The sequence below is a fragment of the Carassius gibelio genome, chromosome B3, assembly GCF_023724105.1.
Source record: "Carassius gibelio isolate Cgi1373 ecotype wild population from Czech Republic chromosome B3, carGib1.2-hapl.c, whole genome shotgun sequence".
Taxonomy (NCBI): Eukaryota; Metazoa; Chordata; class Actinopteri; order Cypriniformes; family Cyprinidae; genus Carassius; species Carassius gibelio.
Genome location: NC_068398.1, coordinates 14,000,553 through 14,021,911, shown reverse-complemented (window position 1 = coordinate 14,021,911; position 21,359 = coordinate 14,000,553). Strand labels below are relative to the sequence as shown.

At 40.3% G+C, this 21,359-nt stretch overlaps 1 protein-coding gene across 1 annotated transcript; it reads left to right on the top strand.

Moving 5' to 3' along the window:
• Positions 1-2,625: 2,625 nt before the first annotated feature.
• Positions 2,626-10,763, top strand: LOC127953246 (beta-1,3-N-acetylglucosaminyltransferase lunatic fringe). The gene is made up of 8 exons (XM_052552250.1): positions 2,626-3,182; positions 7,727-7,775; positions 8,016-8,118; positions 8,209-8,359; positions 8,488-8,573; positions 8,666-8,831; positions 8,927-9,012; positions 9,114-10,763. The coding sequence occupies exons 1-8, from the start codon at positions 2,763-2,765 to the stop codon at positions 9,178-9,180; spliced, it is 1,128 nt and encodes a 375-aa protein (XP_052408210.1). The 5' UTR covers positions 2,626-2,762; the 3' UTR covers positions 9,181-10,763.
• Positions 10,764-21,359: the final 10,596 nt, after the last annotated feature.

Genomic DNA, 21,359 nt, shown 5'->3' with positions numbered 1-21,359 from the left:
CTCCATTATGTGAATCAGAATAATAAACAGGAGACTGTAGGCTGACAGACAACCACTAATCATCACACTGTATCCTTGCCCATTGTACAAGGACACAGTAAGACGCCACATAGCCGTCATCCTCTCACACAGCTGTTGTGAATTTAACCTCCATCTTCAAAGAATCTGTCCAGTGGTTGGAGGGTAAGGAAAAAGACAGAAATGAATGAAAATAAATATGGAACGGATGAAGGAAGGATGTGCCTTTATCAACATGATGGCGTTCTACCACTCCGAACAGACCGCTCTCATTACCCAGAGTATCTGTGTTTGTAGTTGTGGGTATTAAGATCAAAGCGAGTCAGTTTGCATCAAGGGAACTGTTTAAACTGAACGGTCAGATAAGACAACTCTGTCCTCCAATACAGCTAACAAGCTGAAATGGCTTTGTTTACCCTATGCAAACATTCAAATCCCAAAACAAACAGTTGCGCCAAGCCTTGAGCTTGAGTTTTGGCAGGCGGGAAAAGGGGATGTTCAGACAGGGCACGTCCAGTCTCATTTAGCAAGGATGCCAGGCACACTCACTGAAATATTGTACCTCGCCTTTGTGCTACACACATTAAAGGCAGTCTATAAATAGCATAATCATATCCATTCCTCTAAGATTCTCCATCATCCTGATCCAGATGCCACAGCGGGACAGCGGGAATGGGGTTGCTTTTATTAGCAGGTTCACTGGGCATTCTTGTGGGGAAGTGGGTTGTGCTTGGATGGGAGATTTCATTTAATTGGAATCCAGCGGTAACGTCTTCAGATGGGGAAGGATCCAGGATGTGGTATGGAGGGCAGACGGGGGAGCCTTTTTTTTTTGAGAATGAAAGAGAGGTTGGAAGAAAAGAAACTTTTTTCTCCCCTTTTTTGTTATCCGTCAGAGGTGGAGGAGGGGGAATGGGGTGACTGGCATGAATCTGGGATACAAGCGGAACTTTCGCATTGTGTGTGGTTTAGTCCTTTTTATTGCACAGATTGTCTGAGGAGTCTGACAAGGGGCCTGCCAGAGTGTTCCTCCATTCCCGAGTAAAAAAAGGGGAGGTTGACCCCTCTGCCTGGTTTCTTATACACGTTTTAACACATTTTTTGTTGGCTGCTTCAAAAGATTAACAAAAGAAACTGTGTGTCTGTTAACAGCAATGAAATGTTTGAAGCTTTGCGCTTTGTCTTGGACCTGTAGAATTTCTGAAGGAGCACAACTTTTTGTTCGATTCTTAACGATATGTCCCAAATGACCATTGCTTGAGTGTTAATTATCTCTGTTATCAAAAAACCAAGAACATCTCAGCTGTTCAGCCTGACTTAGAAGTGAGGACTTAAATGTAGTGTCTGACTGCTGCTTGTTTTGAAAGCAAGCTGTTGAGAGGCCTAGAAGTAGGATGTGAAGCCTTTAAGTCTGTCACCAGCAGTTGGCGAGCTGTCAGCTGGAAGCCATGGCCAGGGTCGTGCTCCCAGATCTACTGGCTCTTCACCGCAGAAGAGGCGCCATTTTAAAGCAAGCATAAGGAACATGCAGTTGTTTGAAGGCCTCACAAGGTCAGCTGCCGTAGATTGACTGGAGCGCACCACCATTGTGAGCTTGAGTTTGATGTTGACATTGAGATATGGCTGGTGCTTGATGTGATCCAGGTTGTCTATAGAGAATGTCCTATGCCAGTAGTCTTATTTTGAGAGGTAAATCTAAGGCAATGATAATAATAATAATAATAATAAAATACCTTAACAAACTGATTTCTGTTTGTGAAACAATTTTTGCATTGTGACAGTCAGGTTCATGCAAAAAGTGTTTAAAAATACATTTAATCAATTTAACTATAATCATTGTCATGTTTACTTTTGAATGACATTTTTGTCATAAATAATAAAATTTAAAGTTGTTCAAAAAGTGCAATAAACTCATCTTAAGCTGTAATTAACTATAATACACCAATAAACTTACTTTTCAGTTCTTAGCCTTTTAATTTACATCTTTATTTTCTTCATGCAGAAAAGACCAGAGAAATGTTAAAATCTGTACTTTCTCTCTCTCTCTCTCTCTCTCTCTCTCTCTCTCTCTCTCACACACACACACACACACACACACGTACACACACACACACTTTTAGTGGGAAATATTAGCCCATTAATGTATTCTGTGAATAAAATGAATAAAATATGTGCTACACTTTAAAATAAAAAAAATAAATAATAATAATAATAATAAAATAAAAAATAAACAAAAAAATTACATGTTAAACATAAGACTTGACATATATATGTGTGTGTGTTGTCTGTCAGTTTTAAAACCTAAAACTGATGATCAAATTTAGGCCTAAACAAATTTGTATAAATATTTTCAGACCTACTCCTGATAATGCAAAAAATGCAATTAAGAATATTATAGCGCATGCATACATAGTTTGTTTAATAAAAGCATGCACTTTGAAAATGTTTAGGCCTGTTTGTGAACTTAACACTCCCCCCTCGCCTGCTGTCCTTTAACGCGTCCTCCTATTGACAGTCTCTTTGCGGTTCCCACAGCACAATAGCCATCAATGCCCCGCCCCCTGGGCGTGACCAACGCCGTGGGCAGTCTATAAAAGCCCCTCCGAGTTAGACTGAGGAGACTCTCTCAGTGCTACTATGATACAGACGGATGACACGCTTGTTTTTTTAGAGTAGACTATTGGAGGGAAGTTTAGGTTAATGCTGTGTATATCACAAAGAGAGCGTTCTTCCCTTAGAATTGAATGAACATGTCTAAAGCGTACAGCAGGAAAGCAGTGTTCTCCCTCGCGGGGGCGACCGTCACCTGTCTAGGTCTGCTGTTATTTCTGTCGCAGCATCAGCGAACACAGATGGACGGGATGCAGAACGAGAGCGAGGTCGGCTTGCGCTCGCTCCAGAGTCTGGGAGAATCAGAGGCTGATGATGGAGCTCAGCCTGAACAGAGTGGAAAGAAAGGATTCTCTGCCTATTTTTCCAAGCTGACCCGCAGCAGGAGGGAAGCGGATAAGCCGACCGAGGCGTCCGGAGCGACGAAAGACGCGCCGCCTGCTGAGGACATCAGCGCGAGTGACATCTTCATCGCAGTAAAGACCACTAAGAAGTTTCACCGGTCCAGACTTGATCTACTCCTGGACACCTGGATATCCAGAAACATGCAGCAGGTATGTGTGTTTGCACTGTTACAAACTGTTTGCAACAACTTTGCATAACTTGGTTGCAATCTTGTGTTACATATTTAACCAGCCGGAAACAAAGGGGATGTTTTTTCGTGGTTTTAATGATAATAGGTGGGCACTGTCTTTCCGCTTCAAACCACCTTGCCCTACTTTATGACACCTTTAGCTATGAATTTAGTTCATATTCATAATCTTCCGAGTTTAAAAAAAATCCAGTTTACAGTCTTTCATTTTATCAATATTTTGTATTTTATATTTTGCATTAGGCCTACTGTCTATTAAATTATAATAAAGTTAACTTTAATAGTTTTAACTGGAGATGGATCAGTATTGCTTTTAATGACCAATACAGATTATGTTTGTTTAATTGGCCGATAACAAATGGATACATTTAAATGTAGCTTAAATATTTTATTATCCATGAATGCAATTTCACATATGCATTTGTTTGAGTCTGAATGGATGCAAGTTTATTGTCCTCTTACATTAAGTCACTTGTGTACCTGTGAACATTGTTGTTTCTTGTTGAACACAGTGGTATAATGATATTCCTCTTTAGAGATCCTCTGAATGATTGCATTTATTACTACACATGTTATTAAAGAACTGATTAAGTAAACGAATGTGTGAACAACAACAATAAAAAAAAGTTAAACCTATCATCAGTCAATCTATAGAATCAATATCTACAACAGGACCACAAAACTAATTCAAATGTGTACTTAAGGGACCAAAATGTTATATTTATATCTGCCTGGCATATTAAAAAGCACATTTTTAAACTCAGAGTGCTTTCTGTAGCAAACGCTGTGTTACTCAAAGAGAGATGGGTGGCTGTAAGTTTCCCCCTTTCTCCCCTCCTGCTCCATTGTTTGGGGTGTCCCCGTGAATACGCCGGGGCTAAGGATGCATCACAGCAGCGGCTTCAGAGCTGTCCCCTTCTCAGCACTAACAAAGCGTCTTTCTGAAGGGGGAAAGAAAAGCTTTGCCAGCCCCTTGTCTCGCACTCTCCATGGGAACTGGGGATCTGGAGCAGAGGCTGGGTCAAGCTACCCAAGCGGTGGGAAAACAGAGTCTTCGTTATGGAGATGCTGGGGGTACAAAGGGACAGCATCTATAGGCAAGGGAAGGCTTTTCAGTAGCATGCCGAGTGGCTCACAGTATGAAAATACAGCTCTGAGAAAACAGGCCTCTTTTGCAGCCGGCACAAAAGCACTCTCGGCACATCGACAGCAGCGAGCACAGAGCAGTCAAAGTGATTTTATCCACCACCTAGAGTAGTTGCTCATACATTTTGCAAAAGTCAGTTTAATTTGCCTCGGGGCTCTGTCAAAATCTGTTTCCCTCACACCTTAGACAAGAGGGGTTTTATTCTTGTCATTTGAATATGACACCGCCATAGCAACACTTTTAGATGCCCGCAGCGTCTCAGTACAAAGGGCATTTTGTTTGTGATGTTTCTGTGAATATCAAAGCATGTGGAATGTGAAAATTTAAATCAGACCACTTTAGCCTCCGTTCTCATTCAGTCAGCTCGGATTTGTCTTTTGCTGTCCAGCTAAACTGATATGACCACTACAGGCTATAGGCGAGACTGAAAACTAAGACTAGGTTTGTTTAGTACAGGAGTTGATGGAAGTTAACCCACAGAAGAGAGTTAACAGCAGGGATTATTAGCAGCAGCTGGTGGGGAGCAGCGCAGACATAAAAGACCAGCGTAGACCAGAATACAAGGGGGAGTTCCTGGAGAATGAGTGCCAGGTGGCTGGGTCTCAAAGAACAAAAGATAGCTCTAATGCCAGCTATATGAGTCCTCACATTCTCAACATGTATACACAGAGAGCCGCTCTCAAAATGATTTCTACATTCATCCATGCAACACCTGAGTACGTTAAACCCCAGTTATTGTCATCTGAACGCCCGGGGATTATCCCAAGGACTCCGGTGTAACGTTTGGCCGCTTGCCACGATGGCTGGCACCAGACAAGTGTTTCAGCGAGCCAGGCGTTGTTAGACCCACAGCATGGGAACTTTGTCACATATGTCAAGTGAGATGATGCATGACCGACACTGTGAACGTGTTCATAGGGGATAGAAACTTGTGTAGGAAGGATCTTTCCATCTTGTTTACCTTCTTCAGGTGCTGCCTTGACGGGTGATGAACAGCTCGCTGTCTTGGGCTGTTTACATGTAAACACTGAGAGCAGATCCAATCTGTGTCTGCTGTTGACACTCATGGCAGCCTGTGGCTGTTCTTGGTGGGAAACTGTCTTGTCTTTGTTTAGAGTCAGTCACGGTCAGCAAGAAACTCCCCTAGCTTAGTTAATACACTGGAATTATCAGTATTTTTCTAAGTGAAACCCTATAGAGCTCTGGTACTTTCTGATTATTAAAAGCATGCTTTGTAATTGTCTTGACTTGATGATTCAGGACTCTTGAATAGTGTTATTCTTTTCAGTCAGATCTGCTCTATTTAGAATTGTTTATGGTGCAGCTTCTGGCTTCCGCTGTTTCTCTAAATTTCCCCCCTGGAACAATGCAGCTTCCCCAGTGAGAGAAATTCACAACAATGAGAGAATAGCCTGTGCCGCGGCTGCGGTATCCGGTGTCCAGTTACACAGAATGCCATTCAGATCAAATGCACACTTGCTCGACGCAAATTAAGTGCCATGACCAACCTAATTACCTCTTTCTGAACTTCTTAACTGCAGAACTACTCTCTGATTGTGGCAGTAACTTCTCTGGGTTGAAAACAAGACGGTGAAAGCAGTGCAGATCTGTTGTGGCACGAGTCTGTTCAAATTTCTGGTCTCTGATTGGCACAGGTAGAGGGAGCAGGACTGTTTGGTGTTTAATAGAGGGAGTAACTTCTCTCTACTTCCTTCCCGGGAAGAAGGAGACAGACAGCCAGGCTCCACGCTCAGCCTGCCCTATGCCAGACCTTCCTTTGGCGGGGTGGGAGCCCTACCAATCTTTGCCTGCTCAAACAACCAAACCCTCATCCTTTCTTGTGTGCCGAGAATGCTGGGAAAAGTGCATTTTGAAGAAAAGACTTGACATCTATGAAAGAAACCACAAAAGGGTCATTTTGGCACACATTATCTTCAATAAAAGGGAAACTGAGAAACAAAGCCATGTGCCACGAGAGGCCTCTCTTAGTTAACCACTGCAGCTGTATGCAAATCCAGGCAAACATATTTGGGATTTACCCAGTGACAGCTTTACCCACTCCTCATTGTCTCTGTGCACAGGGACAGTGGGAGCAGGGATCGGGGGGAGTGGCCACACACACACATTGTAATGCACTAATCAGATCTGAGGTTTCTCTCTCTGTCAGTGCCCAGTCTGCCTTGGCAGCTGCCTGTGTGATTAGTCTGTCCTTTCAGCGTAACTCTGCTCAAACAGTGCCAGCCTCTGATCCTTTACCCGGTCCAACCGCCAGCCCTCCCTGAACAAACATCGGCCTTGGGCCTCGGCCCCAGAGTGCTGCGCTAAACATCTGCTCAGAGTTTGTTCTGCAAACCAATCAAACATTATTTGCCAATGTTTGAACGTTCAAAAAAATGCGACTGTGAAAAGGGGGGAATGAGTCCACGTGTGTGTGTGCTGGCATTTGAAAGGAAACAAAAAAACGAATTCACTGTTGAGATAAAGATCACAAAACAGCTGAAGCTCATAAGAGAAGAGTTTTGTAGCGTAGGTGTACATGTTCAAGGCCAGTTGGGCGTGGGCAAATTGACCTGTTCAGACACGTGGCTGTGATAAGGCGGCGGGTGGCAGGTGCTGTCTCACCTGAGGTGGAAAGCAAACAGGTTAACGGCAGTGCATGGCCAGGGGCGCGCCGCCTTTTCATCAGTCTGACTGAGGCGTGTGGCGGCGTCTTCTCAAGGGCTCCTTTGAGCCGAGGCTGCCGCCTCGCACCTGCTCTGTCTTATCTTCCACAATGAGCTCCTAATCCCACCCCTTCTATTTTAACGTTAACAAAACCCTGAGGGGTCAGACGTCAGTGAATGCACACTGGTGTGAATGCATATTCATCCATTGGAGAATGGGACCTGGTGCTTCTTTCTTTTCTTTCAGATGACTTGGCCATTCCTTCTTGGGACATGTCTTAAGTGGATAGAGGGATGAGGAATGGAAAAACTTGGGAGGTGGTCAGGGGCAATGGAATGGGGGTGGAGAGTTGTGGGCGGTGGGGGTAAGTGTGGTGGTCTGCTCCACACTTTGTTCTGGGCCTGGGATGCTTTGGGGTGTGGAGCAGTTGCTATGGAGAGATTGACAACAAGAACAAGAGGCCTTTATTTTGGGGGGTAGATTTTGGCTTGTTTAACTTGCTGAGTTTTCCATGGCGTAAAACCCAGACAATGGTTCCTAATCAGTCCGCTTGGAAAAAATAGCTCTTCAAGACACATGATTCCAGTTTGCAACGCGCCAATTCCCATTTCGTCTTTGCTCTAGTGCAGTGATTCATTGATGGACTTGTGTGACTTCATTGATAGAGCTAACAGGGCTTTGTCGTGTTTTTGCAGACATACATCTTCACGGATGGCGAAGATGAAGAACTGAAGAAGAAAATCGGTAAGTACAGCTTCCTCAAGCGGCAGTCACAAGACATTCCCACTTTGATATGCACATAGTTTGGACTCAGCCTTCTAATCCTCTTAAAAACATGTGGTTAGCTAAAGGGAGCTGGGAAGATGGTATTAGTGCGCCGGCAGAGTCACCTGACCTCTTAGATAATGGGGATTTCTCAAGTGATAGACATAAGTGGAGTATTACTTGAGCATTGACAAAGTATCTTTCCTCTTGTCCACACAGGAAACCATGCTATCAACACCAACTGCTCTGCTGCCCACAGCCGCCAGGCTCTGTCCTGCAAGATGGCTGTTGAGTACGACAAGTACATAGAGTCTGGAAAAAAGTAAGCATTGCATGATCACGTTATAAATACTTGTTTTAGTGTCAAACCAAACCATATTGGATGTTCTAATGATATCTATGTCTGGTGTAGGTGGTTCTGTCATGTGGATGATGACAACTATGTCAACGTGAAGACATTGGTGAAGTTGCTTTCCAACTACCCTCACACTCAGGACATGTACATTGGGAAACCCAGTTTGGACAGGCCTATTGAGGCCACGGAAAGACTTGGGGACAAGATGGTAGGTGGTCCAAAATATCCTCATTTTATATATATATATATATATATATATATATATATACACTGGTTGTAAAGATTAAAAAAGAAGCATTAGGTATAGAAACTGATGTTTTTGTTTTTCCATTGCAGAGACCTGTCAATTTCTGGTTTGCTACTGGAGGTGCAGGCTTCTGTATCAGCCGTGGGCTAGCTTTGAAGATGAGCCCCTGGGCAAGGTGCAAAAAAACTCTCAACTATCCTAATGCAGTGAGCATATTCAGCGTTTTAAGATGTTTTATGTTGACTTATTTTACTATTTTAATGGCAGTGGTGGCCATTTCATGAACACTGCCGAGAAGATCCGTCTTCCTGATGACTGCACCATCGGCTACATCATCGACTCAGTTCTTGGGGCCCCTTTGACTCGAAGCAGCTTGTTCCACTCACACTTGGAGAACCTGCAACAGGTGTCCAAATCAGAAGTACACAAACAGGTAAGGAACTTGATACAGACACTTCTGTAAAATACTTTATTCTGTAAAATGCAGCGTAGTTGTACTAATGCAGTCTTTCATATAATTCCATTTAGATTACACTGAGTTATGGAATGTTTGAAAACAAGAGGAATATCATCAGCATGAAAGGGGCTTTCTCTGTTGAGGAGGACCCATCCAGGTAAAACAAGTTCTCAACACTCTAGATCATATTTGGATTTTTCTTTTATCTACATTTTCGTGCATGTACAAATCTAACATCTATTTTTTATTCTCTCTCAGGTTTAAGTCAGTGCACTGTCTGCTGTACCCAGACACTCCATGGTGCCCTCCTCAGGTTGCCTATTAAGGTGACCGGCTCCTCTGTTGTATCCTCGTCCCTCACTGCCTCGGTATCTGAAAGGCATGAGGGACCAGTGTGGTATTAGGCCGTGTGGCCGCTGCGTTTACTCTGCAGTGGCGCATGGCCTTCCGTGGTTATACTGGGCTGCTGTGCGGCCCGCCTTTAAACAGTTCCTTCCTGACTGGTGCCCGAGCTTCCTGTCCAACTCCGACATCATGAAGGGCCTGGCTTTCAGAAGGATGCTTTTAGCGCCAAGCTTTGCAGGCAATCAACTGTGCTTTATGTGATTACTGTTGCTTGTATCCCATTTGCAATTCTCATAGAATGTAACTTTCTAGTATACCCAAGCCTTTTGCCAGCTTTATATGCTTAGTTTTAAATTCTAATTAGCAAATTAGCGCATACTTTATATTTTATTCTCTGCAAACGCCGTTCAGGATGTTCTTTCCCTCAGGTTTGATTGAATGATTGAGTTCTTTAAAATCTTCAGATGAAATCAGTTACATGGGTGCTTTATTATCTAGTTCTAAAGGACTCCGGACAAACCTAATGAGATGAAGGTCCACTTTTTTGCAAATTGATTTCTTCGATGTCAGTGTTATTATAATTATTATTGTAAGAGTTTTTAATGACCTTTAGTGCTGGCAATAGGCAATTTTTCCAAATATGCCGTCAGGTTATTTTAATCTGTGGTGTATGAGGACTGAGCACTTTTCTCCCTAAATCCTCTGGGCATTTTATGGCGATTGAACTTTTATATCTTAAAGCTGTGTGAAAATGTATCAAGTGCCCAAAATTTTTAGATCTTTATATTATTTAAAGCCAATGCATTCAAACAATCTTGGCAGATAGATATGAGATTTTAGGCATGATTTATTGTTATAATTTTGTTTTAGCTTTGCTCAAAGATGTACTGAAGTGGGAGTTGCACAGCTTGGTTTAAAATGCCTGTTTGTTGCTCAAGTAAAGCATCTCCTAGCAATCTCTTAACGCCGGTTACTCTTGGCACCAGGGCCACTGTCAACACAATGTACATTGTTAAAACAGATGCCAGCTAAAGTTTAAGACGTGTTTATAGCATCGATCAGAGTTCTCTGATCCCTTTTGCACAGACTGATCTGGCTTAGAGCCACAGTTTTCCCCATTCTTTCGCCGCCGACAGTTGGACATCACTATGCCAACTATACAAAACATGTTAAGTGAGAGCTTTACATGAGCATCAACAAGTGATCCTAACAGAGTTGCAGTTTCTCTATGAGAATGACCCATATTGGGTGAGCCTGTATATTTTACTTTAAAGCAGTATTTCTGTACTGTGCCATTTCAAAACAATTGTATTTGTACATAATTGTTTAGATATTATATGAATTTGGTCACCTGTGGATCAGACCTTGTTCTGATGATTCCTCTAAAAAGATTTTTTAATGCTCGGACTTTTGCTAATGGCTGTAATTTATATTCCAGTATCTGGATTCTTTGTTCAAATGTTGTCCTCTCAGGGATCACAATCCTGATATTGTTACCATGCGCCACCTTGGTAATTTACCATTCAGCTTTTAAATAAAGCAGCATATTCGCTAAGAAACTTTCCTGCACTGTTGTTTGCTTTCTTTCAGCTGACACACTACATACATATTTCAACAACTAAAACCTACATTTTAGCTGTTTCCAACACAAATTTATCATATGATTAATCTAGACCACAAGCCACAATGCATGCATGTTGATCGGGAACTGATGCACTCTTTGAAAACATTGCATTCCATTGAGTGATCAGTTACATAATTTTCATTTTTTGTTGAACTATCAAGGACACACTCACTTCTATAGTGCAACACAGGCGACTTGCATCAATCATTTAGAGTAAAATCATCGCCAGACCGCAGAGGTTCAGAGGCCAGTGTCTCTTACTCTGTCAAAACTGTTACTGAAGCATGCAAGCAAAACAAACTCGGCCTCTCATGGGTTTCGAGGGCTGGCACTGACCCGTACTGTGTTGCTTGTTGTATTAATGAAACACACTTGAAAGTTTAGTCTCACACACATGCAATTTATTATTCTACAAGAATTGCCATGGGAAAGGACATTTCCTCACTACCGGGCCTTTCAAAACACTATATACTCATGTAATTTAAGGCCTGGAAAATATATGGGAGAGCTAGGTAAATTGTCAATTGTTGATCATAATTGCATTAGACTTTTTATACAACACATTTTGAGATATAGAGTGGCAAGTGCTATTTATATGGAAATAGTCTGCCATACTTTTTTTTTTGGTCTGGTCTCGTTGAAAAAGTTAATGGAGAAAGTGTATAATGTGCATGCTCTTCATAGTCGTAATCAGTAATACATGCAGCAAAAATGGGAAAAGCCTTGAAGTGAAGCTTGATTTCTTGGATGACTAAATACATTATGAAGACTTGTATTGCTTCAGATCACATAAACGGGAGGTCAACAACAGAAATGTTGTAAATGTTATTGCAAGATGATACAAATCCTTTTATTCCTTCGACATTAATAACAGGCTTCACCACAAACACTAATTCCACACCCCACTGACACCATTCAGTATGTTTTTAAAACCACATTTTTTTTTTTACGTTCCAGTCAGATCACAAAGATCTTATAACACACATAATCATGTTTTGATTAAGTCACATCTGGGCCTGTTTTAATGGTGTGAGAGTTTATATTCTTAAGCCACGGCTGCCTGTTTTGCCATGAGTCTGAGGGCAGAGAGGGGATTTCTGCATTCTTCAGGGTAAGTCTGAGACACGGAGCAACCCCCAAATCAACCACCACAGCAAAAAGACTTCCTTCAGTGATCCTGAATCATATGCCTTCCCCCCTAAAACCCTCTTCAAAGACTTCACACAGTTCATATGTCATATGTGGCTGCAGATGTCAGAAACCATGTCTGCAAGAGCCAGAGCATCAGACACTCATATGGGTGTGTGTTTGCTCCCACTGTACTGTAATAAACCAAAGCTATGGTTATGGGTGTTCATCTTGAAGTCTGGGTTCCAGGAAGCACAACATCTTTTTGTTTTGGTGAAATACTAAATTTACATTCAAGGTAGAGACGAGATTGAGTTATGCAAAGCGCTCATGCAGAGCAGTCAGCCAGAGAAGGTAACCTGCCTGGAGGAAAGATAACTTTCTAAATATAGAAAGATAGTTATCAGTTCAAATAAAACGGGTGCCTTGAACCCATCCATACACAAAACATTACGTCTTCAGTGTGGCATATAAACAAAGCTGTCTGTACCATAACCTAAACGACTTGCTTATGCCCATTTGTGTAAGCGACACCAGAACATCTATGACATTCATCAACTTGAAGGGTTTATTAATGACTCCTTCTAACCACTTAGCTGGCTGGTATGACAAACATCGCAGAACCAACTTTTAGAAACAGAATCCGTTTCCGTTCTCATCCACGAGCCAAATTCTCATTGGTAATTAAAGCCTTGAGGTCTGTTTTGACTGCTTCTGCACTGATGCGTGAAATACAGTCGGACCACACAATGTCTGGGTCCGTAAGAGACTGGGAAATGATGCTCGAGTCTAAAACAAAAACCACTCAGAAGATCTATAATATGAACTCTTGGATCAAAACACTCACTTCCTTTGACACTAGTCCTTGATGTGTCTTGAGATGCCAGTTTCACCTCAGGGAGCCCAACAAAACACTGAATGTGAAAACATCAGGCCACAACCACATCGCGGTCTGCCAGAAAAATGAATAGCTGTTTGAGCAAAGCAACCGTTGCACGGTTTCTTGGAAGGAAGATGGCAGCATTTTTGTTATGAGTCAGAGGGCCCTGTGGTCCACATATCTTTATCCTTCAGACTTTTTGAACTCTCGAAACTCATCACAGCAATGCATTTTATGCCCCGTACTGTTCAAACCACATTTATATTGAACTTTTTTTTTGGATGCATGTTCTATGTTTGAAAAAAAAAAGAAGAAGAAGAAGAAAAAAAAAACCTGAAGTGAAAGTGCTTGCAAATTCATACTGAAAACTTCTGTTAGATATTGATCAGACAGCCGTTCTGCTTATTCTACAAAGCAAATTCCTCTCATAAAGATGTTACTTTTTTTCAATCTGATTTTGATATTTCATAATTTACCTGTAGAAATGCACGGCCACAATGCAAAGTCATTGTTATTAAGTTATTAAGGTGTTCTGAGCAGTTCTAGCATGTTGTTTTGTTGCTATTTGCGTTCTAAACATCACTTAGAAGCATTTTTATGCAGCATTTTCCAGTTAATCTGATTAAAGATTCAATGAATCGGAACCAACAGGAAAGGTGCTTTTGTTAAATTTGAAAGTAAACATCATAGCTTAGCATGACAGCAGTGGCTAACACTCTTGAGAGGCTGAAATCATAGCAGTCAGCAAGCAAGTGCCAGCTCCACAAGTTCTCCAGCCACTGGCCAGAGCTGAAATCCCCATGAACATGTGCTCAAAGGAACTGAGCAACCATCTCCTAATCCAGCTATCAGATATCCTCTGCCAAAGAGGCTTTACCTCACAGAGCAAAAATGTCTGTTTCATGGATTCTCACGGAGGGTTATCGAGCATGCTGAGAGACGTCTCCTGGGTGTCCCATGTGCTCAACACTTATTCATTCAGCAGTTCATTTCTCTGTAACTTGGACTTCCTTGGTAAAGCTGCCTTGGTGAACTCTCACCTGGATGAACAGAAACAGTCTGGTGATTTCTAACGTTTTGTTCCTCATTTCATAAACCAGCGCACATTTAGAATAAAACTCCAGGAAATGATGTTCTGCCAGTGGTGAGGGTTCAGTGTTATGTGTGATCTCATTCTCTACTTCTCCATCTGCATGTTGCTAGGTACAAGCAGATCTTTCTGACGGCTGGAAAATATGATCTTTATTTGGGCCTTTTTAGCCTCCTTTCATCAGTCTCTGGCATGAATGAACAACTGACTATTTCCAGTTGAAACAGAAAGTTTCATGTACGTCATGTACGAAGATAATTTCCGCCGATACTTAAGCTATTTTTTGACACATTTACTTAAAATTAGAAATAGCTCAGCAACGATCAAAGAGCATGAACATGTAAATAGCTATCAAACTTTAGCTAAAACGTTTTTAAAAGTTTCTCCTCAACACAGTTACAGAGTTGACAGGAAACCTAAACAGAAAGTGAACCTGAAAGAAAAAAATAAATAAATATATATATTCATTAAAATAATGCTTAAATGACATTAACAATCATTGTTATTTTATAAAAAAAAACAATATAATTATATATAAATCACACTGTTGTGTGAATTAGAATCAGAAACTCTTTTAGGGGAAAGTGATCTGTTGGTGATTTATTTATGCAAAGCAGGATGCAAATAAGCCGAAAATCAGTTAAACTTACAGATTTCTCCCAGGCCAGGACAGGATGGTGCTTCAGTTTGTTTACCGTCCTGCAACAGTTCTTGACAGGACAGTCATCGATAACAACAACCAACTGTCATGAGTAAAAGCTCAACTGCTGCTCTCCACAAGGTTTCAGTTTCTGCATTTCATAACGGACACAACAGACCAAACCTCTTTTAGAAAGAAATTACTCATGTTCGCTTTGACTACACAGCTCAAACTGTCCTGCCCTTTGGCACAATACTGTCTTCCAGCAGTTGCTCATTCTTGAGTTATTTTGGGTTATTCAGGATCAGCGTGCTGCACTAATGTGGGCTATACCTTGTCAACTCTTTTCTTGTCCCTGTGCTGCGGTGCGAGAGCACTGAGGTAAAAAAGCACAACAGTGAGGGGGAATAAAGCTGACAAAATGGGTAAGAATAGGACACATGATTGAGAAATAATGGTCTTAGACGTTTCTGAATGTTGTGGGTATTAGCGAGGAGCAGTGGGTGGAGTTTGAAGTTAAGTGACAATCAAAGCCAGCACTGGAGGAATGAAGAAAGGACAGGGAACAACAGGACTGAGCTCTTCAGAGCGGCCTGCTCCTTCCAGCTGGTGGAGGACGGTGTTAAAAAGAAGCAGTTGGGTGTGAGGAAAGGGTTTGCAGACCTCCTGAATACAGCTGCCCCTCTATACGGCTCTGAGGAACCTGTCCTGTTATCGTGACTCAAAATCTTGTCCTTCAGGATGGAGTGTAAGGGGAATTGACACACTAGAGACAGCTCTGACAGCATTTGATGGACAGGAAGTGTTTTGATGGGGTGGAAAGAACCTGACTGACCTTCCGTCCTCATTGGTTGCTAGCTCAAGCTTCACAGAAAAGCCCATAGAAATGACCCGAGATTTCTGACAACAGCGTCATTTTCAGTCAAAGTGATAAAATTGAGTGGAGTTGTAACACTTCATTTCAAGGTGTCCTTGTAACAGTGTAATTATCCATTTAAGTAGTGAGCAATATTAATTAAAAACATAGGGTTTGAGTTAGTTAGGGTTAGTCGCATGTCGTTATGCATAATTTACTGTTATTACTAGTAGGGCTGTAGTACTCGAGTCCGGTCTTGGACTCGAGTCCGGACTCGAGACATTTTTCTGTCGTCTCGGACTTGTCTCGGACTCGTTGCATTTGCACTCGGACTTGTCTCGGACTTGGCCATTGGACTCGCCAAGTCTTCTAGTTGGTCTCGACCGAGTCCAGCAAAAAAATAAAATAAAAAATTTCTCCTTCAAAACAAAACCACATTTGCATGATGTCGCGACTGAAAACGTGTGGAAAACGCTAGGAGCGCTGCTCTCCTTATTTCCAAAGCACTCTGTAGCCTGCGCTTGCGCTCCAGTGGCGTCTGCTGTTGCTGGGCAACCATGACCCGCTCTCCATGATGACGCAGAAGTTTCAGCAAAGAATAAATGGAATTCCAGCAATTAAAATCACTTGCAGTAGCTCTGCTAATAGATTAATTTAAAAAATGGCTATCCTTGTACAACTATGATCATCTGTTTCTCCATCTTGCCTTAGCTTTCAGTATTGTTCCGGGAAAGGATGTGCATGACCAGTGGTGCACTTACTGCGACCTGAAAAGTTTAGATGTTTCTAATTTAATTTTCTACCTGTTAGATTGTGTTTTATTTACGTCTACACCTAGATAGCCTTTTTTTTTATCAATAAACGCGTATTAATGTATAGCCTTATGCAACAATTACATATGTAAATATTTAAAAAGAAAATTTAAACTTTATATATGACATTACATATTTACATTTTCATGTAACAGCCAGTATTTGTATCTGTAACAATCACAAAATTTTTTCTATCTGCATTCGGATACAACATCGTACAGTTACTTGATAAGACTGTTATGACTTTTTATATATTTTTTCGTAGTTATCACTGAACAGGTATGTCGTGTTAAACTGAAATAATTATTAATTTCTAAAATAATATTTATCATGCAAGCAGAGAGATGTCATGACAAACGTTTAGTGATCATTTGAACACGACTGAATCCATTCAATGCACACATTCTCATTACGCAGAAGCAGAACGCTTTGAGCGAGTCTTAATGTTAATGAACTTCACTAAACAGATGTGTGTGTTCCGCGCAAACCAGCAAAAGGTAAATATGCAAACATGTAGGAGAAGTAGACAATGTATCCGTATCGAAGCTGATTATTAGCCTACTCTTGAGAGAGAACTGATTTGGTTTCTAAGAGACTGAGACGCGCAACTCTGCTGTTTGATTGGCGAGCGCGCTGTGCTTATTCCATTCATTCGTATCATGGTAGCCTAAGCTTTCAATATTTGCCTTTTAAATATATACAAATAATATAACGTGTAGCTATGATGTATAATTATAGGTAAAATTACTCTTGCAACGCTCTGATTTCTGAGAGATAAACAGAGAGGCGACAACAATGCGGTGTTTGATTTGCGATCTTTTCACTCATAAAGTTTACATTCATTCTGGCGCTGATGCCCTCGCTCACCTGTTATCTAGCAAACACCAGACTCTGTCAGCTTTAGCCGAGCATTCAGGCAGAATTATTCCTTGAGCGTTATTCGTTTTTTAAGCCATTATCCGTGCCATTCCGAATAAGGTATTCGGCTTCAGGCACAACCATATTACATATTTTATTTTTACATGCAACATAGATAAGGTCATATAGTAACAGCTCCACGCAATATTGTAAATCTAAAATTCACGTCGTACTTGCAAACACTTTGTATGCATTATGATTAATACATGCTGGAGTAGTTGATTGTTTCCGACAGTGCTCGACTAGTCTATGCAAGCACTAGCACAGTATGACAAAAAGTTCGCTGTATTTATGTGCGCATGTCCAGTAGAGCCAAACGTATCCATTCTAGCCTTGCTGCGCGCATTTGTCATATCCCGAGCTTTGCGTGTGTCTGTGCACTGTGCCAATTAGGCATAGTCATATACATTTTTGACCACAGGTATAATGTCAACAAAAAATAAAGTACATAAAAATTATTTGACCTTACAGTTCCAAACTTTGTTTGTTTATCCAAGTTTAGCTCCCAGGGTCGGACTGGGGGTAAAACCAGTACTCATTAACAAGGCCCCAAAGGAAGAGAGGGCCCTTGAAAAGTATGAATCTGAAATATATATTTTTTACCTGGATATTTTCATGGGTGGGGGCCATGGGGGCCCATCAGGACTGCCTATGCATAGGGCCCAGGATCTTGTTTAACGCCCCTTTTAGCTTTAACCCTAATTATACACACTTGAACCTAATCAAGCTCACTAATCTTCCAGGTGTTTTAAGGCCAGTTGGAGCTTAACTTTTCAGGACATTGGCCATCCAGGATGTAGTTTGGAGACCCCTGTCCTACAGAGTTGTTACTTTGCACATGATTTTTGATCATTACAAATAATAATGTAAAATGATTTTCTTAGAATAGGAGATATGCTTTCTCTCGCATCACAAACATTATCAGTTGAGTATGTGGTCTTGAAGAGGACCCTTTTTTCTTTCATTTGGACTCGGTCTTGGACTTGGACTCGAAACTTTTGGACTTGGACTTGACTTGGACTCGAACCTCTTTGGACTCGGTCTTGACTCGGTCTCGACTAGTCCTGGACTTGGACTTGACTTGGACTCGACAAAGCCGGACTTGACTACAGCTCTAATTACTAGTGTAAGAACATGTAAAGTGTAAGATGGACAATAAAATAAAGTGTCATACATTTCTATCTGATATTTTTCCTTTAAACTGTTAAATTATGTCGTAACGTTTTTAAAACTGTGGAGACTGAATTTTGTTTTTACTTGGTACCACCTTGTAAAAGATCCAGCGAACATTACCCTTATCGCATTTGTGCACAATTTAGTGTTCAAAACTTTTCAAATGCACAGACCGTCCATAAACTGACATTAAAAAGAAGGGGGAGGGGGGGCAGTGGATGCCAGTAGTAAGTAATTAGTAAGGTAGAATCAGAATCAGAGCAGTAAATTTATTAATTTATTTATAATCTGTATTTTTTTATTTTTTCAAATGGTCAATTTTATTTACAACAACTTATGAATTTTATCGCTGGTTAATTGAAACTTACATCAGTGTGACTTAATTTTCATACTTTCAGTTTTAATTTTAGTTTAAGTTTCAGTCATTTAAAATATTCATTTTGCTTTATTTTTATTTAACATTTAAATAATAATAACATTAGTCTTTCGCCTTAAACTTATTTATTTGCCAAGGCTACTTTATTTTCATCTAGTATATATATATTTTGTTTTTATGTAGTTAGTATAGTATAGTTAGTATAGTTTGTTTTTTTGGATTTATTTCAATAAATTAGTTTTTATAGTTTTAGTTAACTATAACATTGAGTTGCGCCAGAAGGAAAATTTAGAAATTGTTAGTAAATTTCATAAATAGAATAGTAGAAAACTTGCTGAATTAAACAAAATGAAGTAGAAAGTTGAAGTAGAAAGAGTGAAATAGAAGTATTTTCTTGTTTTACTTAAAAACTTTTTAAAAAAGAATAATTTTTGTGTGTTATGTGATACTTTTGAGTAAGCATGGAATCTGCCTGTTGAGTTTTAACGGCACAACAGAGTTAACATCTGCAAAGAAAGCCCCCCAAAGGTTCCCAAATAACAGAAATCAAGCAGATGGTTGCTAAAAACCTTCTCAGGAAATCTCACCTATGATCAGAAACACTGAGATGTCCACGTCAACAGAAAAGGCACCACTGAAAAGAAAGAGGAAGCTACTCTTAAACTGATGACATGGAGCCCTGACTAATAAAAGCAAATCTGCTGGGGGCTTTCACAGGAGCCTGGCATCACCCCCATTTCCATTCACTTAACCACTCCACTGCATTCACAGAGCATTCCTGCGGCCCAACAATAGGAGCCCAACTCAATTTCCAACGTAATTAGACTGTGCGGAATTCCATTTGTGATCCCTGTTACGGAATAAACCTGTGCCATGTTCTATTAGAGGGAAACGATTCCCGTAACATTTGTGGATCGCCAAGCTAATTAGCTTCTTTGATGCCTGTTCACATTTAGAGTCTGTGACATTGTTTGGCTCTCAAAAATAAACGCTTTATATTTCCACTGACAATGAAAGGAGACAAGCAGGGTGTGCACAGTGTAAAGATCCCTCTATTCTGCACTTTGTTTTCCCAGAGGTCCACCCTCTTCCCCTCCACACGCACACAGGCCTGTTGAAGCGGCAGCTGCCTGGCGGCTGACAGGAAAGCCACTATTGGGTGTCTGTCCTGTTTGCGACACTGACCCCCATGACTGATGACATGGCAGTGAGGGCATAAATACAACACTTTGATTTCTATTTTCCTGGCAGGCCCCAGACAGCATTCAATGCCTCTGCATTTACTATCTTTTGGTTTTAAAACATAAAACAATCCTCAAACCTCAACCACAATCAGGGAAGTAAACATCAGTGACTTTCTAGGAATTTTGGGTTAAATGTCAAACCATCCCATTAGCAAATCAAAACAACAAAGGCACGTCAAACTGCGTTTAATTCACAATCATGTGGCTAGCAGCCTAGATTACATATTGCCAATGCCAGTGTACGATCACCATAGTGCTTGTAGATAGTGACACAATCTATTGGAATACATATAGCATCTGATGGCTTTTAGATCATTTTTGACCTAACCTGTAATAAAAATATCCCACTCTTTGTCGTCAACATCATGAATTGCAGTAAATATCGCATTATGCCATGGTTTCCTGAACTGGGGTTCTGAAAGAACGGCATGTTTGTGAGGCTATGAAAAGTGAATAATTAATTAAATCATAAAAATGGCAAATTAAAATAATGGTGTGGTTCCTCCATTTTCTGTATAGTCACCCGACTAGTGGCTGGTCTGTGTGGTTCCATAAAACTGGAAGGCTTTCTTAGTGTATATTAGCAGTATAAAAAATTATTAGGGCGAATCAACACATAATTAATAATTTACTGCCATTAATTATATATTAGACTAAACAACATGTAATAATTTTACATATGTAGTTATTATTTTTATTTTAGACAACTTAAATGCATGAACATATATAGTAATTATTAAATGAATTTTTATTAATTTAATAAAATTCAGAACAGAATACAAACTATGATGTCCTTAATGGGACATTTTCTTGCAAACATTTGTTCAATATACTGTATATACATTATTCCTGCAGCATCAAAGTATTTTTAAAAAAATCGAATAGAGCTAAATCCTATGTAGAGAACTGCATCACACAATGTAATGCAATTAACTTTTTTCATAATTTCCCATAATTATTTATTTTTTATTAGAACTTATTTTTATTTTTTTTACACAATTTAATTTAAATGTATAAAATAAATCCCCACTCTTTTACTCACTAATACGAAGTAATAGCCCGTTTTGTTTTGAGTAGCAAGGAATATCCTCTCTATTAAATGACACAATTCTGCCCTCTTGCGTTTATATGCTAAAACTGAATCGGTATTAATTATGATTAATCCATTCAAAACTTATATAAAATGCCAGATTTTTATAAACACAAAAATCCATGAAAAAAGCGCTATAACCATAAATAATATAACAGTATTAAAAAAAATCAAGAATAAAGTGATCTTAGTTGCACCTAATTCAACCTAATAAACCTTCTTAGGATCTTGGATTAATCAGAAAGGTCACCATTATAATATTGTAATCGAAAATATACTCACTGTTGTAGACATAAAAACATGCAGTTGAACATAAAAGACACATTCA